Source organism: Rhinoraja longicauda, chromosome 5 (genome assembly GCF_053455715.1).
Source record: "Rhinoraja longicauda isolate Sanriku21f chromosome 5, sRhiLon1.1, whole genome shotgun sequence".
Taxonomy (NCBI): domain Eukaryota; kingdom Metazoa; phylum Chordata; class Chondrichthyes; order Rajiformes; family Arhynchobatidae; genus Rhinoraja; species Rhinoraja longicauda.
Window position 1 is genome coordinate 42,682,812 of NC_135957.1, and position 21,250 is coordinate 42,704,061.

Consider the following 21,250-nt stretch of genomic DNA (forward strand, 5'->3'; position numbering starts at 1 on the left):
GGGGGGTGGGGGCAGGCAGCATCTCTGGAGGAAAAGGATAGGTGACGTTTCGAGTCGGAACCCTTCAGACTGAGAGTGAAGAATTGGGGAGGGAGGCGGAGGAGAAAGAACTGGAGGCCAGTTCTTCCCCAGCCTGACCCGCTGAGTTACTCATTTATTGGTGTAAACCAGCAGTATTAAAGAAGGCTGCAGACCAAGGGTTGGTAAATTGAATTAGTGGACATTATAATCTGAAGTAGTGCATGTTAGGGCTTGCAGCGTTTTAAAATTATGCGCGTGATGTTCCAGATAAAGATTTTCCACAAAATCATTACATATTCGAAGAAACGAGATGATAAAATATTGTTTTCCAGCTTTATTCAACTTTCAGGTCATACCTACAATAAATAAACATTGTAACATTTTACAATCTAAAAGCTACCAGAAACCTTGTCCAACAGCAGACAGCTCTCCTGACCGCGCTGTTTCGTGAACATAGCAAATATTAAAGATTTTGCTGCACAGCGTCGGATGACAAAATTAGCTCTGGCACTGAATATGCAGTGTGGTGTCCCGGTCAAATTCAGTTGAGGAGCAGTGACCAGGTGGTATCGACTAAATAATTGCTGAAACCAAATATTGTGAGAATATTGTAACATTTCCATGTTTGCACAATGCAATGTTTGTTAAACTCATTCAGTCCAGGTATTTCCTTTCTTTGTCTGCTATGAAGTACTTTTTTTCTGTGCAGGAAAGGTCCCCATTCTCAAAAAGATTGAAAACTTGGATTAAAACGATAATAGGGAGTATTGTACGCACCAGAGACATTACTTTTAGTTACAATTTTTTTAAATCAAATTCAGTATTACAAAATAATGCTTTAGTGTGGAATACAAAACTTGACAATAAGAAAAATACTCCCCTACCTTTATTGACTTGTGTGCTAAAACTTGTGCAGTACAAAGGTGTCATGTACATGTTTTTCTTCCAGCATATGTTTATGTATAGTTCACTACTTTAAATTTTAGTCTACAATCTACACATTATATTCTACCTTTTTGTACACAACTGGAAAACAATATTCAAATGTATTAGTCTTTAGAGATTACATTAGTACCAGTTACAGTTACGATATTAATGGCAGTCATCTGATACCAGTCATCCCATGACATTCTTTTTGCTAATGAGGTGGAATGGGAATTTCAAGCAATAAAGGCAGCAGGAATTTATTTATCATTTGGTCTTTGAAACTACCCCATATAACTGTTCAAATCAGATATTAAATCATCATTAAATAACAGAAAATCATGTCAGTCTAAGTCTATTTCATAAACTGCAAGAATAAAGTAACATACAGCAAATGGTAGTTGTAAACCAAATTAACTGTACAAAACTCTTCATTACATCACATTTAATTGCCCAGCTGCACCTTAACTTGAAGGTTTCATTAAAATATACAGTACATAATTTTTCTTCAGTGAATTAGCCATTTAAACATAACCTTTGCTAACTTAATGCCAAGACTACAACTGTATTTTGAAATACATGTCCAAGATTGATATATTTTACTTACCAGAGAACTGTCAACAAACTTTAGAGATTGACATGCATATCAACCCAATTAAAACAAATTTAGAGATGGAACAGTAAAACAAATAAATAGTTCAAAATGTAAACTATTTCTTTAAAGGCTACAAACACCCAATTTAATGATCATTCCTATTGTAGTGAATAAAAGTTACTGCTTTCAGAAGGTAGACATCTTCATCATCAAAGTAGATCCTTCTCCAAGAGTCCCTAATTAACCAGTGTAGAAGTTATGCAAATGGTTTTCTGCTACACTAGCTTCAAATATATTAGCAAGAAGGTACTCGTACAATAAAACAGGGAATTCCCTTCCCTTACTAATGTTGCATCAAGGAAATCACTGCAATTATGCAAAACATTCACTCTTCCCCAATACAATCATTGTTTAACTCGGGAGAATGTTGGTCATAAAAAAAGTATCAACACTTATCATTCTCATAACTTTCAAAGTGTTTGAAAAGCTGCTTTTATGTCTTGCCTTCCTCCAAGTCCAATATATTCTTCATCTGAGCTTGCTCTCAAATTTAGTTAAGCTGCAATGTTAAGTTTACTTTTTTTTTTAAATAAATGTTGGTTGCGTAAGACAGTGAGACAATAATTGGGACTCTGGAAGTATTTTTTTGTTTTAAAAAGTGAAAATGTATTTTTGCAAATCTTAAATGAAAAGCAAAGAAAATACCCATTAAAGTACTTGAGCTTAACAGAAACTACTCAATTTGAACTTTGTGGACATGGTGCACATTTTATCATACGGCACTGAAAAGCTGCATTAAAACCAATTGAAAGACAGTTATTATTTAGTACCTCACCAATAAAGCCATAGCTATATTTCAATTTGCTGTTTCAATGTTACTTATGCTGGAAATTCCAAATATTTTGAAGTACCTTTTTTCCCCATCATAAAGATCTTACTATGCGGTCTAAATTAAGTTTCTCAAGTCCCCTTGTCAACAAACCTCAAAACCAGAAGCAGTAAGCAAGAAATTTCATAATGTGCTCAAAGTCCTCTATTTTGCAAAATCTTAATTTCTAGAAGGATGCTTCATGTTATTCAATTTTGTAACAATTTGCATCTCATTGAAATAATTAATTTCTGGTCATTTGTGACAAAACCAGCCAGATCCTGAAGTTTATACTTGCTTATTTAATTATTTTCCTCAAACTAATTTGCAAATTCAACATTTTTGTACAGTGCAACTTTGATATAAAGCAAGTGACGGGAGACAACTACCACTAGATTTTAAAGGTACCAAGTGGCAACTGAAAACAATATTTACCCATTTGTCTGTTGGGATTTGATGATAACTGTGGTGCATCCAAAATGATGATTATGTGCATTAAAAGCATGTTGGAGACAGCACTGTTGATACAATGTCAATTTTTTTCTTTTCTTAACTCCCTAGAGACCCTTAAAATGTATACACAGAGGCGTGGTTATCAAGTAACAGTGCTAACTTTCAGTCCAAGGGAAACGGTGCAATAAAATTAACTATTACATTAGAACAATGCAGCAATGTATTAAAATAAAGGATTAACATTCACTAAATTTCAAAATGTAATCAGGCTTCTAACTGTTTTGATTATTTTCAAATTTTAGAATTCAAACTTAATCCACTGAACCAAATTATTATTTGAATAGTCAAATGCTTTATTATTCATAAAATCTACTTCCAGAATCTCAGAAGTCAGATTTAGATAGTTACTGGAATCAATACTAATTTGTCAAAAACATTTCAAATCACCAAAAATGAAACCAAATTGCACTGGAATTTTCTGCTCGAGAAATTTTAATATTACATGGTGCATCAAGATTTTTTTCAGATTGTTTGCATACCTCTCATACTTTTGTTACATGGAAAAAGCCATGAAGCCCCTTTGGAACCCAAACTACTACTCTTGAAACAGCCACTTCAATCTAGATATTCACAGACCTCAATGCTAAACAATCAAGCTAATTATGTTGAGAATATAAAAAATAAAAGTTTGATTGTCAGCCCTTCACACATAATAAAGTTTGCTAGAAGCAAAGACGTCCACTACTTTTAAAAAAGGAATTTTGAAAAAGTCCATTTGGATGTTTTGTTTATATTGAGCACTGTCTAAAACAGAGCTAAAGACACAAGGAATCCTGTAATACTACAAGAAATAGTCCAGAGACGAAAATGTCATTCCATGCACAAAACCTCGTGGTGGTGGTGGGGGAAGGGAAGGGGGGGAGAGGAAGGAAAAGTTTGTCATACCTGTTAATTCACTTTCTCCAATGTGAGTTAGTATGTGGGTCAGACAGATAAATTGGGTTATTTTGCAAATAACAATTTGAGAATTTAATGTAAAAACTTTGAAAAATCATGGACCAAGAGCTGCCCAACATCTGTATTAAACCTTACTCTGTTACTCAAGCCGAGAGATTTTGAATGCACAAGACCCATCCCCACCAGAACAAATAACCTGATTTTCTGAATTATAGAGCACATTGTGGCGGGCTGAGCCACTTTGGTATCGAACCTTCGTTTGTCGGGCTCAAACTCTCATGTGGACCCGGGCGTGATCTGGGCCGACCAATCACGGGGTCAGGGGGGTGGCCGTCGTGTGCCAGGAGAACAAAGGATTTGGCCGTTGGGATTTGAACTCGGGCACGAGCGGGCGAGCGACGGAACTGTATTCAGTTAATGATTAAACAGAGTGTTTATACCACGTGTGGACCTCAGTGGTGATATTCGCCTGCTCCTCGCGGACGAGAATTTCACCAACCCCCGCCTGGTACCTGCCCATGCGGACGTGCTATGGCAGGCGAAACAGCAGGGTGGCGCCACCGTCAACTGGGTGGCGGCACGGCTTCGGTGGGTCAAACGGCTGGTCCCAGCCTCCACCAAAGGCACGGCGGTGAAGCCGGACACAAGCAATGTCAGCAAAAATATGTGGTGCTACCACCACCAAAGGTGGGGTTCCGAGACGTGCCGAAGCCGACCACCCTGCGCACATTCGGGGAAACGCCTCGGCTGGCCGCTGGTAGTGGCTACTGCGGCCGGCCAGAAGCATTGCTTCCTCTACACACGGGACCGTCATTCAGGGCGGCGTTTCTGGTGGACACGGGAGCGGAGGTCAGCGTTATGACCCCATCGGGAGCCGACACTCCTTCCGGTAAGAGGGGACCTTCTCTGCCAGTATGTTTTCGTTTGCCGCGATTCCCACCGTAAACCACTGCAAAGGCCTTATGAGGGATCCTTCCAGGTACTGCAACACGGTGCCACGACTTTTGTCATCGACATGGGCGGCAGGCACGAGACTGTCTCCGTGGACCTTCTTAAGCCGGTTCACTTGGACATTGACCAACCAGTGCAAGTGGCACAACCCCGCTGCAGAGGGCATTCACCGTCACGACCGCACCCGCCCTCAACTCTGCCAGCTGCAACCCTAAACACAGGAGACGCGTACACGCGATCAGTCCGCCTCACTCGTCAGCCAAACCGCCTTCATTACTCCAGTTCTGGGGGAGGGGGGGTCATGTGGCGGGCCGAGCCACTTTGGTATCGAGCCGTTGTTTGTCGGGCTCGAACTCTCGTGTGGACTGGGCGTGGTCTGGGCCGACCAATCACGCGGTCCGGGGGGCGACGGCGTGTTCCAGGAGAACAAAGGATTTGGCAGTTGGGATTTGAACTCGGGCATGCGCGGGTGAGCGACGGAACTGTATTCGGTTAATGATTAAACAGTGTTTACACGACATGTAGACCTCCTCAACGTGCTTATAATCAATACTTACACAGCCGCCTTACCCATTGAATCTATCCAGCACACAGGACAACTGTTTAATTTCTTGTTTAATGAAAGAATGGTACTCATATACTGCATATGATTGTACAAAATGAAAACTGACTAGAAATGATTTAAGAACATTTATACCACTCCAAAAACCATTCGAACACATGGATCCTTAAAACAAAATGATTTTTACCCACTAACCATCAAGTCCATTCACTGGACTTGATAGCCACCATCTTGGACTTAATTTTACTTGTTTCCCCATTGCTTTTTAATTAATTGTACATGGCTGCAGGCAGCAACATCACATCAAACAAATAAGCACGACCTTTATAAATGCTGAAGCTATTTAGCAAAAGATGGTGCAGCAGGAATACATTCTGACATTGTGTGGTCTTTCTGGTGTTTACACACACAGAGACGATGTAGGTTTCCTCCACACCCAAAAGAAAATCGAAGAATTCATGGGCACAGGAGAGAAAATTGATCGCAGTAAAACAAGATTAGGGAGAATGGAAATCTTGCATTTGTGCTGAGAATAAGCATAAACTTGATGGGTCAAAAGGTCTACTCTGGTACAAAGGAAACACAAAGATAAAGTTCATGGCTACTTTATGGATTACTAATTATGGAACAATTAAATCTCAGTGGACTCAATGAAGTGTATTAATGTCCCTAGTAATTACACATCCACAAGCGTTAATTTCTAGCATAACTCTTGAAACTAGATCAGAACACCGTGACTAGCTAGACTGCTCTTTCTGGCCTGGTTTGAATGAATAAGTAGTAAACTTTTCCACAAATGCAAAAGAGAATAAAGTCAAAAATATGGACTGAAAGCTCAAACATAAAAGCTGCAGTGTGTTTATATTAACTGTTGAAACATTCAATAAATATAGAATTGTTTTTTCATCTGCCAAGTCATTCCCGTTTACTCCAAACAACTCCAATTATTAACCCAGGGTGTTCCAAAACCGAATGATTTTGGCAACCATTTGGATGGACTTACTGAACACAAATTTACCTATGATAATTTCATTTTCAGTGATCAAACTGCATCAATGCTTAATGTTATGAACTTTGTTCTAAAGATGTCACAACACAGGCACCTAATATCAGAAATAAGCATGTGCAAAATACAGCTGAAATAATAAACGAAAAAACATGATTTTTCTGAAAGAAAAGCTCGATAATATACAAAGACAATACACAAGTGTAACTTTTCTTACTTTTGTACCCACAGGTTGATAAATAATCTAAAGAATTAAGGCATGTAATAATATCAGCACAAGTCTATTTTGTATATTTTTGGAAAGGTTTATACGGTTGTAGTGTGCGACACAATTTCTAAATGTAAATGAAAGATGCACTCTGCAGTCTTAAAGCCATAGAGTGGAATATGTCAGAGGAAGATATCAACATTGTTTCATCTTTCTGGTAAATTTATTTTTATCAGTTGAATTGCTTTAAATCAGATAAAAAATTGTGTAAATGACAGACCTGACATCATTCCATTGGCATAAATTTTTTAAACAGAAATTACACCAATGTAACATGAAGGTGAATATTGTTGCCATGTTTTATTATGGTGTCACCAGTAAGAAATACAGTACCTCTATGTAAAAAGGTGTTTGTAAGTTGTACTCATATTAAGGATCCATCATACCAAATTGTTACACCATCAAGCAGAACCATCTAGACATAAATACCACCAAACCCTCACTGAAGTGAAATTACTAAAATGTGAACATCCACACAATGTATTCATTGCCGTTCCTAAACATAGTTTAGGTACAAATAGTTTGCTTTTGCATCTATACAAACAATTGCTGTTAGTCATGCTTATTCCTTCCAAGTATACTTTGCTCCAAGGCTTTCAGTATACTCTTCATTCAAGCACAATCCTCCATGAAATAAACTAAATTAAAGCAGAAAATTAACATGCATTCACCATCACAAAGCTGAATATTTGAAAAGTGAAAACAGAAGGTTTTGATTGGTTTCCGAGAACTATCAATGTCCAAAACAATTGTACATTTTCATTCAATTCCCTTTGTAAAATTTTATAATTTACTCATTCAAAATATCTTCAAATACATGCTTTAATTATGGCTTTTGACAATTTCCAATATGCCACCCTCTCATACTCAACTCTTAAAAAAACATCAATTTCCATTATCAGATTTGCTCAAGTCAGCTATAAATTAAAAAAACATTGATGAGCATTATAAGCAAAAATGGAATGGTCTTTGAAAACATGTATTAAGGAAATATAGGTACACCAATCTTCCAATGAGTAATTTACAAAAACATAATCGTAATGCCCATGACCCAGACTGAATCTATAAAATAGAAATCTGTTGAAGTTTTTCATATTTTCTTGGATGCATGCTACCATCTATTAAAGATTTCAACAGCACATTTAATGTGAGCATCACGAAAATAAAACCAGTGCTAGTCAGTTGCACACAATTTTTGTTTGTGTACTTTCAATGTCTATTTAAATACTTAATTGAACTATTACACCTGTATTAACAGCAAATCACTTATAAAACAATCTTTTAATACTCATAAATGGACAGTCTGATTCTTCTGTTTTCTAGTGATGATGGTGGACAGTTTGCAGTGATGGCCAAAGCATTCACAGGCTGCTGAAATGACCATTCATTACAATACTTCAGAAGCCTGTAAACATATTTTCTGCTCCTCTTCTAGTCATTCTGTACTTGGTTTCTTCAAGGAGAAGGCGTATATGTTAAAATGTTTGCTCAGCTGATTTACCTGTTTAAGATAAAAATAAAAAACACTATTCTCAAATATGTATAGAATCATGGTAATTGAACCAACATCTCAATGGTTTGAATGGTTAAATTGTGCTTCATTATTACGTGTGCAAATGCAGAAGGAAATTATTTTCTTACGAACAGTCCAGTAGAGTATTGCCATACCCAAGCACCCGTGATTAGCAGTGTACAGAAATAGTCCACTGAGTCAGCATGCAAGAGGTGCCATGTTTTGACGCCACTTGCAAAGACCAGTCCGCACTCTAGTTCTTAGGAGCGGTGCCCGATCCAGGCAATCCCCAGGAAAGACACATCTACATACTGCTGTGCTAAACCGATTTACCAGCGCTTCCTCTGTAGCCTATTATGCTTTGATGATTCAGGTGGTTGTCTTGAAACTTAATGTGCTAAGAGTGTTCCTGCCCTTGGGTAGTTCGATTTCAACCATTGTCTTGGTGAAAATCCCTTCTAAACCTCTTACCCTTTCTTCCCAGTAAGTTCTCACTCATTTTATTATTAATTGCCATTTCCAAAGTATTGGGTTATTTAGAATGCTTGCTTTTCCATCTTCAGTCATGGTATTAGAGAAGTTGGGACATTATGTTGCAGTTGTACAAAATGTTGGTGAGGCCGCATTTAGAGTATTGTGTTCAAATTTGGTCACCCTGCTCTAGGAAGCATGCCATTAAGCTGGAAAGAGTGCAGGGATTTTGAAGGATGAGGGGCTGAGCTGTAGGGAGAGATTGGGCAGGCTAGGACTTTATCCCTTGCAGGGCAGTAGATAGGAAAGGTTTAGGGTGACATGGGCCCAACGAGAACAAATGGGACTAGTCATCCTGGTCATTATGGACAAGTTGGGCTGAAGGGCCGTTTCCATGTTGTATTACTCTAAGATTCTGCCCATCATAGTCATACAGTTGAATAGCATAGAAATGGGCCCTTTGGCCTAATTCATCCATGCTGACTGTGATGCCTATCTATGCCAGTCATACTTGGCTGCATAAGGCCTGCACCACTGTCTTTTTTATCCAGGTACTTGTCCAAATGCCTTTTAAACATTACAATTGTATTCACTTCTACCATCTCCTTTAGCAGCCCATTCCAGATAACTACCAACCCTCTGTCGATAAACTTACCCATCAAATCTCCTTTAGGTGACTCTCCCCTCCCATTAAATCCCTCTCTCATTCTATCAACCTGTGACCCTCAATTTTATAAATCTCTAAGGTTATCCATAACCTCCTACATTCCAATGAGAATAAGCCCAGCCTATTCAATCTCTCCTTATAACTACAAACCTCCATTTCGTCTACTGAATCTCTTCTGCACTGATTTGCTACCACATCCTTCCATTGTGACAACCAGGACTGCACACAATGCTCCAGGTAACATGGCATCTTAACTTTCATATTCAATGTCTTAGCCTCTGAAGGCATGTCGAATGCGTTCTTCACTAGCCTATCCACCTGTATCACCATTTTTAGGGATCCATGCACTTGCACCCCAAAGTCCCTCAGAACATCAATGCTCCCTAGTTCCCAGCCATTAATTCCATTTGTCCTGTTGTTATTCAACATCCAAAAATGCATTCTCACATTCTATTGGATTAAATACTGTCTGCCACCACTCCACCTGACTTTCTAACTGATCCATACCCCTGCATCCTTTAGCAACCTTCTTCAGTATTTACTGCTCAACCAATCTCTATTATCAGCAAACTTGCTTAATCAGTCCACTTACATCATATCCAAGTTATTTATATACATGAAAACACTGCTCAACCACTACACTCTGCCTCACATCAAGCCAATTTTGGGTCCAGTTTGCCAACATGTTCTGTATTCTATCCTACTGGGTCAGGCTAGAACATTTTTTAAGCTCCCATTGACAATACAATGCTAGGAATTCAGATGAAAATGTTGCAAAGACTCAATATTCAGAAAGTTTACAATTTATTCTTAAGGATTAGACACAAGGTACTGCAGATGCTGGTTTACAAAAGACAACACAAAATGCTGAAGTAACTCAGCAAGTCAGGCAGCATCCCCGGAGAACACGAATAAGTGATTTTTGAGGTCAGAAACATTCTTTAGGCTGATGGATCAGTCGGACCTGCTGAGTTACTCCAGTATTTTGCATTCTTAAGAATTAGCTTGACGCTACTGTTCATCACATATCACAATAAGAGCAACAATTTGAGAAAAGAAATGTACTCACCACACATACTCCATAATGAATGTGTGCAGCGGTTATTAATATGGTCAGTATGATAAGAAGATAATACTCTTTGTCTTGTAGAACACCAGAGATCACAAAGATCACACCTACAGCCAAAGGCAGGAGAAGGCAGCTGAGGGGCTGACAGCGAGTGTTACTCATTTGGCAAACTATGAGTTTGCACTGCAAGTAGAAGAAAGCAAGTTAAGTCACATTGATTTTTTAAAAACTCTATAACTGCTCAAATACACAGATTTTAAGCCACAATCTGTCTTATCTGGAAAATATTTGCCGTTTGCAGCATTAAAAGAATTGGTGCACAACTTGCCCAATTTACCAACATATTCAGAACTATAGTTATCAACTTTATGCAACCTTAAGATACTATAAATTAAATGTCATTGGAAATACTCCATGTACACCAAAGAGCAAATGTGATGCTTGCTTATTTTTAAATAATAAACTGTGCATAAACTAATTTTCTGCTTTAAATCATTTTGAACATTGCAAGAAATGTAAAGTGATATATTTGGGAACTAATTTTATTTAAATTCCAAATAAAGTATGCCACATTGATTGTGGTCTATTCCCAATTCCCACATTTCAACAATCCGAATTACATATTTTTTGATTATGGGTTATTTCAAAAGTCACATCCAGTAGCAGTAGAAAACAGTGACATGAATCAGCTCAGTGACATTAACAGTTTACGTTATCCTCATGTTGTGAGCTGATTTTCTATTCAGTCATAATTATGGTTGACTTTTAATTTCAATTGCCATACATCACATTGATGACAGCTATAAACTTATCAGCTAATGCTGAAATATCGATAATCAGTTTATCTCTAGTCCACATCCTCTTGATTTGTAAAACAAGACAACTGCTCAATAGCTGTGGGTTCAAACTGAGCGCTACAAGATAGATTCTCAGGTGAGATTTAGTCTTCCACAAAAGCCTGACACCCACAATGTCCATTTTCACAGTTTTTAGTTAAAAAGCATCTCGAGATGTTACGGTACACGATTCAAAAGAGTTACCAGACAAAACTTTCCTTTTTTGACGATCTGCACAAATTTGCATATGGTGATAGTAGATGGCAAAGTTTGGCAAAATAGATGGGTTTTAAATTTGTCGAGGAAAGGATGGGTAGAGACATAGAACTTGACACTCAAATACATCTGCCAGTGTTGAGGAGATCAAAACTGGGGATGCTCATGAAGTCAGAAATGGAGTACTGTAGATTTCAGCGGATTGGAGGGCTAAGAAATTTTTTTTAAAAAGGGCTGCCACAGAAGTAGGTTTGAAAATGAGAACTTGAAATGGAGGAGCAAGCATATGTACAATGGGTCAATGAACCTTGAATTTAAGTTACAAGAAAAACTGCAAGTGCAATTAGCAGAAGACATGTTGTCCAGAAGAGTACTGGAATAGCCTGCTACGAAAGTGTGTGTATGGTTTCAATCACCAAGCCAGCCAGGTCAGGCACAGTCAGAGGCAGACAATGTTACACAGTTAAAACAGATAGACTTAATAATGACTTGGATGTAGCCCACAACTCATTTCAAGATCAGTAATGCCATTAAAATCAAGAACTGTTTCGTTCAGCCTCAGACTCTGGCAAGGAGAAGCAGAGAGTCAATAGCTAAAGAATATAGTTTGAAGTCGAACCCAATTGAATAATCAACACTTTACTAAGATATTAAAATCTGAATTATGGTGGTGAGATGGACCAGGATGCAGTTAGCTCCATGTATAAAGTTATACAATTCCTACAGGCTATAACTAAGGAAGCAATATGGGGCCAAGATAAATAAGAATGGAAACACAAGGATCCCAACTAGTGGAGAGAGAGAAAAGCATTGGAGGATGATCACAGCATACCAGAGGTGTACACCTGAAGGTTTGATTGAGTTACCTTTGTCACCATGAAGCTTGAAGTCCATGACTCTGACAGTAACTGTTATAGTGCTATAGCACAGAGGGAGTTTGGAGAATGTTAGGTGCAGGGTTTTGAGGTAACTGCATGTGTATGAACTTCGACATGGATGGAAAGATTCAAATTAGGGCAATAATTTGTAAGAAGTCATTCAAGATATTTGAGTGAAAGTCGATTTGAATGAAAGAATATGCGAGGAGTCGATATTTCTTCTTTGGAGGTAAGAATGGATGTTGTATGGTTAGCATCTCAAGATTCAAGCTCATGGCTAAACTGGAGACTGGACGAAGGGGAATATTACAAGATGCAGTGAATGGATAGTCCATGTTAATGCCAAGGCCAAAAAAGTGATTTAGACAACAGTTTGCAGTAGAGAACAGAATTTGCATTATAGATGATTCTCGAACTGTAACCGTCGGTATAGATAGAGCACTATGTAGACTGAGAAATTTCACGAATAATCTGGCAGGAGTGGACTTACCGTAATATTAGAAAATGCTGTCCCAACCAAGAAATAAAGTATTCTTGGATGTTTCTCTATAACATCATATGGTGACGTACAGACCCAAAGCATGCAGAGACCAAAGAGCATTAGCGGCGAAATGAATGGAAGCATAGCTTCGTAAAAAGAATGCTGCTTCAGAGTGCCAGACCTATATGCCCTAGGAATTGAGGAAAATAGAGCGAATCAAAACAGTGCAACTTTGACAACCGTCATTTAGGAAGTGCACACTTACCATAAAACACCCCAGCATGAAATACAGTGCACGATACTTCAATATTTAGCTCACGACAGATCTCCAAGTCAATGAAATACTTTAAATGAAAAAACTAGTTACATTTTGCCAAGTACGTTTCCCAACATTTATAAGATTTGCCAAACCATATTTAATTAGCATATGATCACGTCTTTATGTACTTTTTACAGTGCCTTACTCATCAGACGGCATTAGCATTATAATAATATCCAATAAAATAACATCTTCACAGCTAATGCTAAAAACTACAGGAATCAGAGCCCTTTGCTCTGTAAATACATGCAGTCATTAATTTCCGAGACTAGTTGAAATGGAGAGGGAAGAAAATGGAGTGTGGAAATTAAGTGAATAATAATAGTCAGTAGGGATATTCTAAGTATCAAAAATCAGCTTTTGAAATGAAAAATTTGAAAGCAATTAACAATTAATACCAAAATGGAAAAGATGTTAAATCAACTTACTTGAAAACATTGTACAAACTCACAGGAAATGTGATGATAAAGGCACAACCTACAAAACAGATTAATCCATTTTTAGGCATTAATACAAATTCATTAAACCAATGGCATTTACTTTCATTCCAATGTACATTGTAATATTCTAAACAAATTCCACATGCAAAAAAACCACGGGTGGTCTGCTCAGAATGACAACAAAGCATCGATGAGCTCTTCTGATAAGCTACAGATACCGTACTTTTTTACGTAATACATTGCTGAAAATTTGATGAAAATAGGTTGGAGTCCATATCATCTTCACATTTCAGTCCACATTTTGAGAAGTCAAATAATGTACAAAAAATGTGTCCAGATTTTCAATTACCTCAACAACTAAAATTATAAAATTAATGAGGTGGACACAGACCAACAGTCTATTGTCACGGACTAGTCTATCATACAACTTTAACATTCTGCCTACGTGGTGCTGCCTACGTGGTCCAATTGAAAAGGTATCTCAGTTTGTGCCTTATTTTCTGTATCAACTGTTTGAATTTCTTAAACCTTATTCCTTGATCGGCAGTTTCATATTAAGGGAAACAAATCGGCAAATAAACATTGTTCGTGGCCCTTATAGAATGCACTTCCAAGATCCAAAAAGTAAATAGCTTGATCAAGCCAGATTTAGAGAATTTAAACTTTTGATAACTTCTAGCTGCATGGATTCTTTGTCCACCACATAACTTTATTATCCCAACTTAAACCTTGCAGCATATATTTCACATTAAAATTTAAACCTGAAAACAATCATAACCAATAAATCCTACTGTCTGGTGCAATATATTGTTGTGCCAGAAGCAGGAATATCAATTGCTTTGCACTATTGGATTGTCTTCATAACTTCCCTTGGCAGAAGCCCCCAGAAAAAAAAGGGATAAGGTAAACATTTCAGAATTATTAAATTCACGTGATACAGGTCTATGCAATTTTCACACCTTGAGGGCAAGTTAATAACATTTATCCTGTGTCTCAAACTGAAATCAATAGTTCACCATGTGCAGAACCTCTTTTTTTATAAACCAAGGTACACAATACCATACTAAATGAAGGTACATACTCAAAATCATGGTGGCGAAGAGATCTCTGTACTGGAATTTCAGGAAGACGGGTCCATGCCAAGCTTCGACTCCAACAATTGAAGTTATAATGTAAACAATTGAAATGGTCTGCAATATAATTAGAGAAAAGAATCTTTTCTGATATTGTTAAAAATTTACATGAAATTGAGATACAACTATGTTGTTTGTTAAATGAACAAATGGTAATTCTTAACCATTTGTAAAGACATATTCTGTAACGATTTCATATTTCCTACTGAAGGAATGCAGCACCATCAGAACTGCATTAAAAAAATAGACTGAAGGCAGTCCTTCACCCGTTATACCTGCTGGCAATTTCCAAGCTCTTGGCTTATAGTCCTATAGGTTACTGCTCTTCAGGTGCTCATCTAAATACTCAGATTTAGATGAGTTTGTCATACACACCAGGGTTCAATTAAATTCCTTGTTCACATGAAGCCTAGAATAAATACAATCAATATAGTAACGCTAAATACAATAAATAATGATAAGTGCAAAACAGAAGATGGTGCAAGATTGTAGTGCAAAAAAAACTGAAGTGCAGATTAAACATCAATTTTCCAGCATCCTCAGTTCCAGAGCCTTTCTGGATTATCTGTTTTTCTGGATCAACAGAGGTCACATGATAAACAAATGACAATACATCCCTGGACCGCTAATGGCACCCTTCCCATGTCTCTAAAGTACCATATAGTGTCAGAAACTTAACTCAAACAAATATAAAATGCAAACTGAATGTTTACTGGAATGACTTGCTGACCCATCCCCAGCTCCCACCGTCTCCCCGTCCGTTTAGAGCCATGGTTTTTGACCCCATTCCGGACTCACAAGGCGCAACAGCAAGCCCTTCTTCACCCACCACAAGGTCCGGTGACACAGTTGGACTGAGCGCATTCTGTGGGAGGTGGCGGCCTGAAGAAAGCGCTGTCCCTGGGGGCTACAACGTGAACCACAACAGCAGCCATGTCACTGGACCATGCAGTGGGCGAAGGGCTCATTGGTGCAACCTGTGAGTTGGTTCAGAAGCTTTGGCCCAGTAAATTAGAGAAGGCTTGACTTGAGAGTTCCAGAGGCGAAGAGGGAAATTGAACAGAATTGTGGGAGGAGGGATTATGGGGTGGTGTGTGGTGGCCAGGTAGACTTGAAACATGAAAAACTTAAACATTGAGCCTACAGAGATAGAATTAGACAAAGCCAAGGAGGAATTTCAATATTTAGATGTAAACAAATGACTTTTGCGATGGAGGGACATGACCCAAAGGAGCGCTTGCTCCTTGCAATGCCACCTGTGGTCGCTCAGGGAAATTTTAAACTGAGCTCTCGTAATTGTGTCTGGATTATAGGGGGAGGGCATATCATTAGTTTCCGGAAAATCGGTGTTCAACCCGTAATGCAATAAAAACTTTATTGTACAATGACAATAACCCAATGAAGCAGAGTTAAAGCATTAAACTATGAACCAGCACCTCTCAGGAGGGATACTGAAACAGATGACTGGTTCAGGAGTGATGTCACAAAGCTATGTGACATTCTTGCTATTTAGGGGGTGCAGCATAGGTTCACCAGGTTAATTCCTGGGATGGCGAGACTGACATACGATGAAAGAATTGATTGATTGGGCTTATATTCACTGGAATGTAGACGGGTGAGAGGGGATCTTAAAGACACATATAACATTCTTAAGGGATTGGACAGGCTAGATGCAGGAAAAATGTTCCCGATGCTGTGGGAGTCCAGAACCAGGAGTCACAGTTTAAGAATAAGGGGTAGGCCATTTAGGACTGAGATGAGGAAAAACTTTTTCACCCAGAGAGTTGTGAATCTGTGGAATTCTCTGCCACAGAAGGCAGTGGAGGCCAATTCACTGGATGGTTTCAAGAGCGAGTTAAATATAGCTCTTAGGGCTCACGGAAATCAAGGAATATGGGGAGAAAGCAGGAACGGGGTACTGATTTTAGATGATCAGCCATGATCATATTGAATGGCGGTGCTGGCTCGAAGGGCAGAATGGCCACTCCTGCACCTATTTTCTACGTTTCTATGTCAGTGGGGAAGAAGATATTCTAGATATCCAAGTTTTCAAGTTCCTGTATCTTCTCCCAGAAAGTAGGAGAGAGAAAAGGCAATACTTCCAACCTTTCTGATGCAATGGCCATGAAGATGGACTGGATGGAAGGAAGTGACGAGACTGTGATGGACTGGGCTGTGTTCATGCCTCTCTGCAGGTTCAGTCAGTCAAGAGCAGCTGCTACACCAGGCTGAGAAATATCCCATCAGAATACTTTCAATAGTATTTCTATACAGGTTTGAGAGATTCCTCGTGGACATGCTGAATCTTTTCAGACGTCCAAGTAAATATGCTGATGTGCTTTCTTGATTGCTACACCAGTGTGAAGAGACCAGGTTAAGTTGCTGGTGAAGTCTGAAGGGTCTCAACCCAAAACGTCACCCATTCCTTCTCTCCAGAGATGCTGCCTGTCCTGCTGAGTTACTCCAGCATTTTGTGTCTATCTGCAGTTCTTTCCTACACACAAGTTGCTGGTGATATGGATGCCTAGGCACTTGAGGCTGTTGACCATCACTCCAGTAGCTCTGTTGATGAGGACAGAGTGGTGCTCACCCCCATACATCCTTAGGTCAACAACCAACTCTTTCATCTTGCTGAGTTGTCCCAACACCAGGGTCTCGATCTCTTTCCTGTACTCTGTGTCATCGCTGTTGTTGATCCTGCTGACAGCAATGGCATCATTGGTGAACTTAAACATCGTTATTGTACTTACCCACAGAACCTTGGGCGTACATGGGCTGAGCACACAACTGAGCTTCACCAGAATTGGGGGAGAGGATAAACGAAATGTTACGACAAATTCAAATTGACTGAGGTCTGCCAGTCAAGAAGTCCAGAAGCCAGTTCCAGAAGGCCAAGGTCTAGAAGCATGGGGACGAGCTTATTTGGAATTATGATGGTGAAGGCTGAGCTGTAGTTAACGAAGAGCATTCAAAGGTGTTCTTATTGTCAAAGGCAATCCAGAGTTGAATGCAAGGGAGATGGCATGCTCTATAGACGGATTCTTTCCATATGCAATTGCAAGGCATCTGGGTGTTTCAGATTGAGATGCTGCACAGTCCTTTGGTTGAGATGCTGCACAGTCTCAACCTGAAACATCAACCATTTCTTTGCATCCACAGATGTTCTTTATGTTTCCTAGTTACTGAGATAAATAAATATTTTCTGTTTACCACATCCAGGCCTCAGTTTTATGCAGTCTATCCTCAATAGTAATTCCTCAGCCCTGGCAACATCATTGTAATTCTATTTTGTACCCAGCAGAACTATTGTCACCCCTATGCATACAATGTTCTTCATTGCAGGTCAGTATACATGACTGTAATGAATCAATAACAATACCGTGGTGATCTACAAACAATGACAATTTAAACTTTGAAAGTCACTTACCACTTGACTCAGGTCATATCCCCAAGGAAGGAAAAGAATTCCTGTATTGTATTTCTCCCAGTGTGAAAGGATGAAGGAAAACAATACGACCCACAGTATGAGGAAAAGCGTGAAGACACTAACACCTGCCCCCCCACGTCCAAAGATGGAGTAAACAGTGACCACAAAAAATATGCATGCCCAACTGTCCAAACCGTGGTCAAAGAGTTCTCCAAGGGGAGTGCTGGAGTTTGTTCGTCGTGCTTGCTTCCCATCAACTCCATCTGCAAGGAATCAAGAGGAGATTTTTATTGTATAGAACAGATTCCAACGCAATCATACTAGAATAAAAAGTCACCTGCCATTCAATGAAGTTTTTGCTATTTTAGTTCTAAGGAACAGGAGCAAGCTGTTCAGCCCTTCTAGCCAGTTCTACTATTCAGTATGACTCAGGTTAACCTATATCAACTCCATCAATTCACTTTGTATCTTTAAATTGATCAAAACAGTGTAAATTTTCAAAGCTTCTTAAAAAAATATTTCACATTTCCTCGATCAGCTGTGACAATTAATGATTTGTGATATTAATCATCCCTCGTGAGTCAGCACCAAGATAATAGTCATGGCAATGTTACACAGAATTTGCGCTTCATTACTTTTACATAAAGGTGCAGATTTCAGAGGAGAATTAAGATTCAAACCAGATTGGTGCAAGACTGAATCAGTGGACCAGATAAAATCATCAAGTTGGGTGGTCAGCAGCAGTTGGGGAGAAAAAAAGGAGAGAAAAAGGTCACATGAACAAGAGGAGCTTAGAAAGGCCATGGAGAGAGAGAAGTGCCAAAGGAAAGTGTGTCTTGGGAAATCAGGTGCTGTGGACCACTAGAGGAGATGAAAGCACCAGAGGCAACCATGCAGACTGCCTCAATCTTAATTCAAGTAATCCTCAAATTTATTCAGGGTGAGATCAGTGGAGAGGAACTTAAAGAAAGAATAGATAATGGAGTGAAGAAGTTAGGTATTAGCACAATGCAGGATTAGAACAGTCACAAATAAAGGATTCAAGCATGCTCTGTGTCTTTATATCATAATATTTGATAAATTAGTAACCATAACAGTATCACCTAGCGTATATGCTGTAAAGTTTAGGAATCCAGTGACAACCCACACCCAACTTGGAACGTGCTGATAACCTTCACCTGCAACAGAAAAAGAATAAAATTGAGGGTCATTCTCCAAATCAGACGCGATGCTTATTTAAGCATTTCCTGCATATAACAGGACAAAACTTTCTGCATTTTGCCAAAAACCAAATAGCTCTTTCCAATTTATTAAGCATAAGGGACAATACAGTTGATCTCAACCCCTATAATGCACTCATTACAAAGATATACAGCTGATGGGATAATCGATTCAAAGAGCAGAAAATAAAGCAATGAGGTTTCGGAATGCTGAAAAAAGTTCTAATATGAAGATTAGCAAAAGCCATTGAAAGAATTGCTTGTTTTCTATTCACAAGTTTGTGACAAGTCTGTAATGATTTAAATGTACTTAATTTCTATTTTAAACTTGCAAATTACAAGGTAAAACTAATGATTTAAGCCAGTACTTAAACTGGGAAATGAGGCTGCTGTGACACATGGTTACAAAATCATGGGAAAATACTCAAAAATGTGCTGCTTTTGAAGTAATTACACAAACTCAATCACAAGCTTCTGCTTAACAAGTTTCAGGAACTTCCTACTTGCGCCTAATTTTCCAAACAATTGTATAAGCTGTAAGCAACACATGTAACCATAGCTAACGGGTCTCTGTATAGGCAATATAATAAAAAGAGAGCTGTTGAGCAACTTAGATTAATAATGAAAGTTTAACCACAGGTTAACCACACTTAATCACACTGGGCAGCACAGTGGCACAGGTAGGAGAGATGTTGCCTCACAGCGCCAGAGACCCAGGTTCAATCCTGACCTCGGGTGTTATGTGGAGTTTGCACGTTCTCTCTGTGACGATGTGTATTTTCTCCGGGTGCTCCCACTCCCCAAAGACGTATGTAGGTTAATTGGCCTCTGCAAATCGTCCCGTGCGTAGGGAGTGGACAAGAAAGTAGGATAGCAGAAATAGTGCGAAAGGGTGATCAATGGTTGGCATGGACTCGATGGGCCGAAGCACCTACTTCCATGTTGTATCTCTAAACCAAAATATAATTTAGATTTTCTAAATTGAGTTTAATTCAATGATTTTAAAATCATGTATTTGGTCATTTACATTGTCAATATTTACTCAGGACATGGGTTTGGTAAATTTGCTGTTTGGTATTCATGCTGGTCTACACTGGCTCAGCACAATAGCTCCAGTTTATTTCAGTAGCATGTGAATGCTGGTGAGGATGGAGACTAAATATACAAGTTATCAACCAGGTGAAAGTTGATCAGTGGCAGTATGGTAACAAACATCCTTGGCCACGACTTCCATCTGATGGCCAAGCCAAACATGCAAAACAAAATGCATGGTACTGGATTTAGTACAAGCTGTGGTACCAGACAAGAAGTGCATGTTCATTGACCAGGTGTTCATGCAGCATTTGCTCAGTAGCAAGATGTGGTTAACACTGCAGGTCCCACAATCAATGTTCAGAGTTTAACCACAAGCCATGGTTCATCAATGAATGGAAGAGGAGGGGTGGTGCCAAGATTCTACATCAACCAGCAGTATCACAACCAAATTGAACATGTACCTGAAACAATTAAAAAAAGGTAGACAGTGCTAAAGGGAACATACAGCACCCTAAAGAGCAACTAACTAGTGCTCAAGCAAGAATTCCAGTCAAGTTGCAAGAAACAGTGAAATTAATGGGATACCCATTGCAATGCCTACCAGGAATTGCTACCCAATAGACAATAGACAATAGGTGCAGGAGTAGGCCATTCGGCCCTTCGAGCCAGCACCGCCATTCAATGTGATCATGGCTGACCATACTAGTTTCAACTATATTCATTTTTTTAAAATACATACAGTATCCAAAGTCTTACCTGAAGCATAAAAATCATAATCAAAATAGGCCAGCATACAAAAATTAAGTACAAGCAGCACGAAACCAGAGAATGTCAACAGATTTGGTGCCAACCAGGTCGGTAAAATCTATAAAAATAAAAACAAAGGTTGATAAAAATGGAAATCACAAATTCTCCCATGCAGATTAACTAGGTTTATCAG

General features: G+C 38.9%; 1 protein-coding gene across 1 annotated transcript in view; it reads right to left on the reverse strand.

Moving 5' to 3' along the window:
* Window positions 1–6,880: 6,880 nt before the first annotated feature.
* Window positions 6,881–21,250, reverse strand: part of selenoi (selenoprotein I) — a 36,398-nt gene continuing 22,028 nt past the window's right edge. The window contains exons 3-10 of the mRNA XM_078399351.1: window positions 21,067–21,175; window positions 19,159–19,233; window positions 18,056–18,318; window positions 14,577–14,685; window positions 13,484–13,532; window positions 12,746–12,926; window positions 10,326–10,508; window positions 6,881–8,106 (exon numbers count right to left, since the gene is read on the reverse strand). Of these exons, the coding sequence (XP_078255477.1) occupies window positions 8,041–8,106; window positions 10,326–10,508; window positions 12,746–12,926; window positions 13,484–13,532; window positions 14,577–14,685; window positions 18,056–18,318; window positions 19,159–19,233; window positions 21,067–21,175 (1,035 nt within the window). The 3' untranslated portion in view covers window positions 6,881–8,040. The remainder of the gene's footprint in view (window positions 8,107–10,325; window positions 10,509–12,745; window positions 12,927–13,483; window positions 13,533–14,576; window positions 14,686–18,055; window positions 18,319–19,158; window positions 19,234–21,066; window positions 21,176–21,250) is intronic.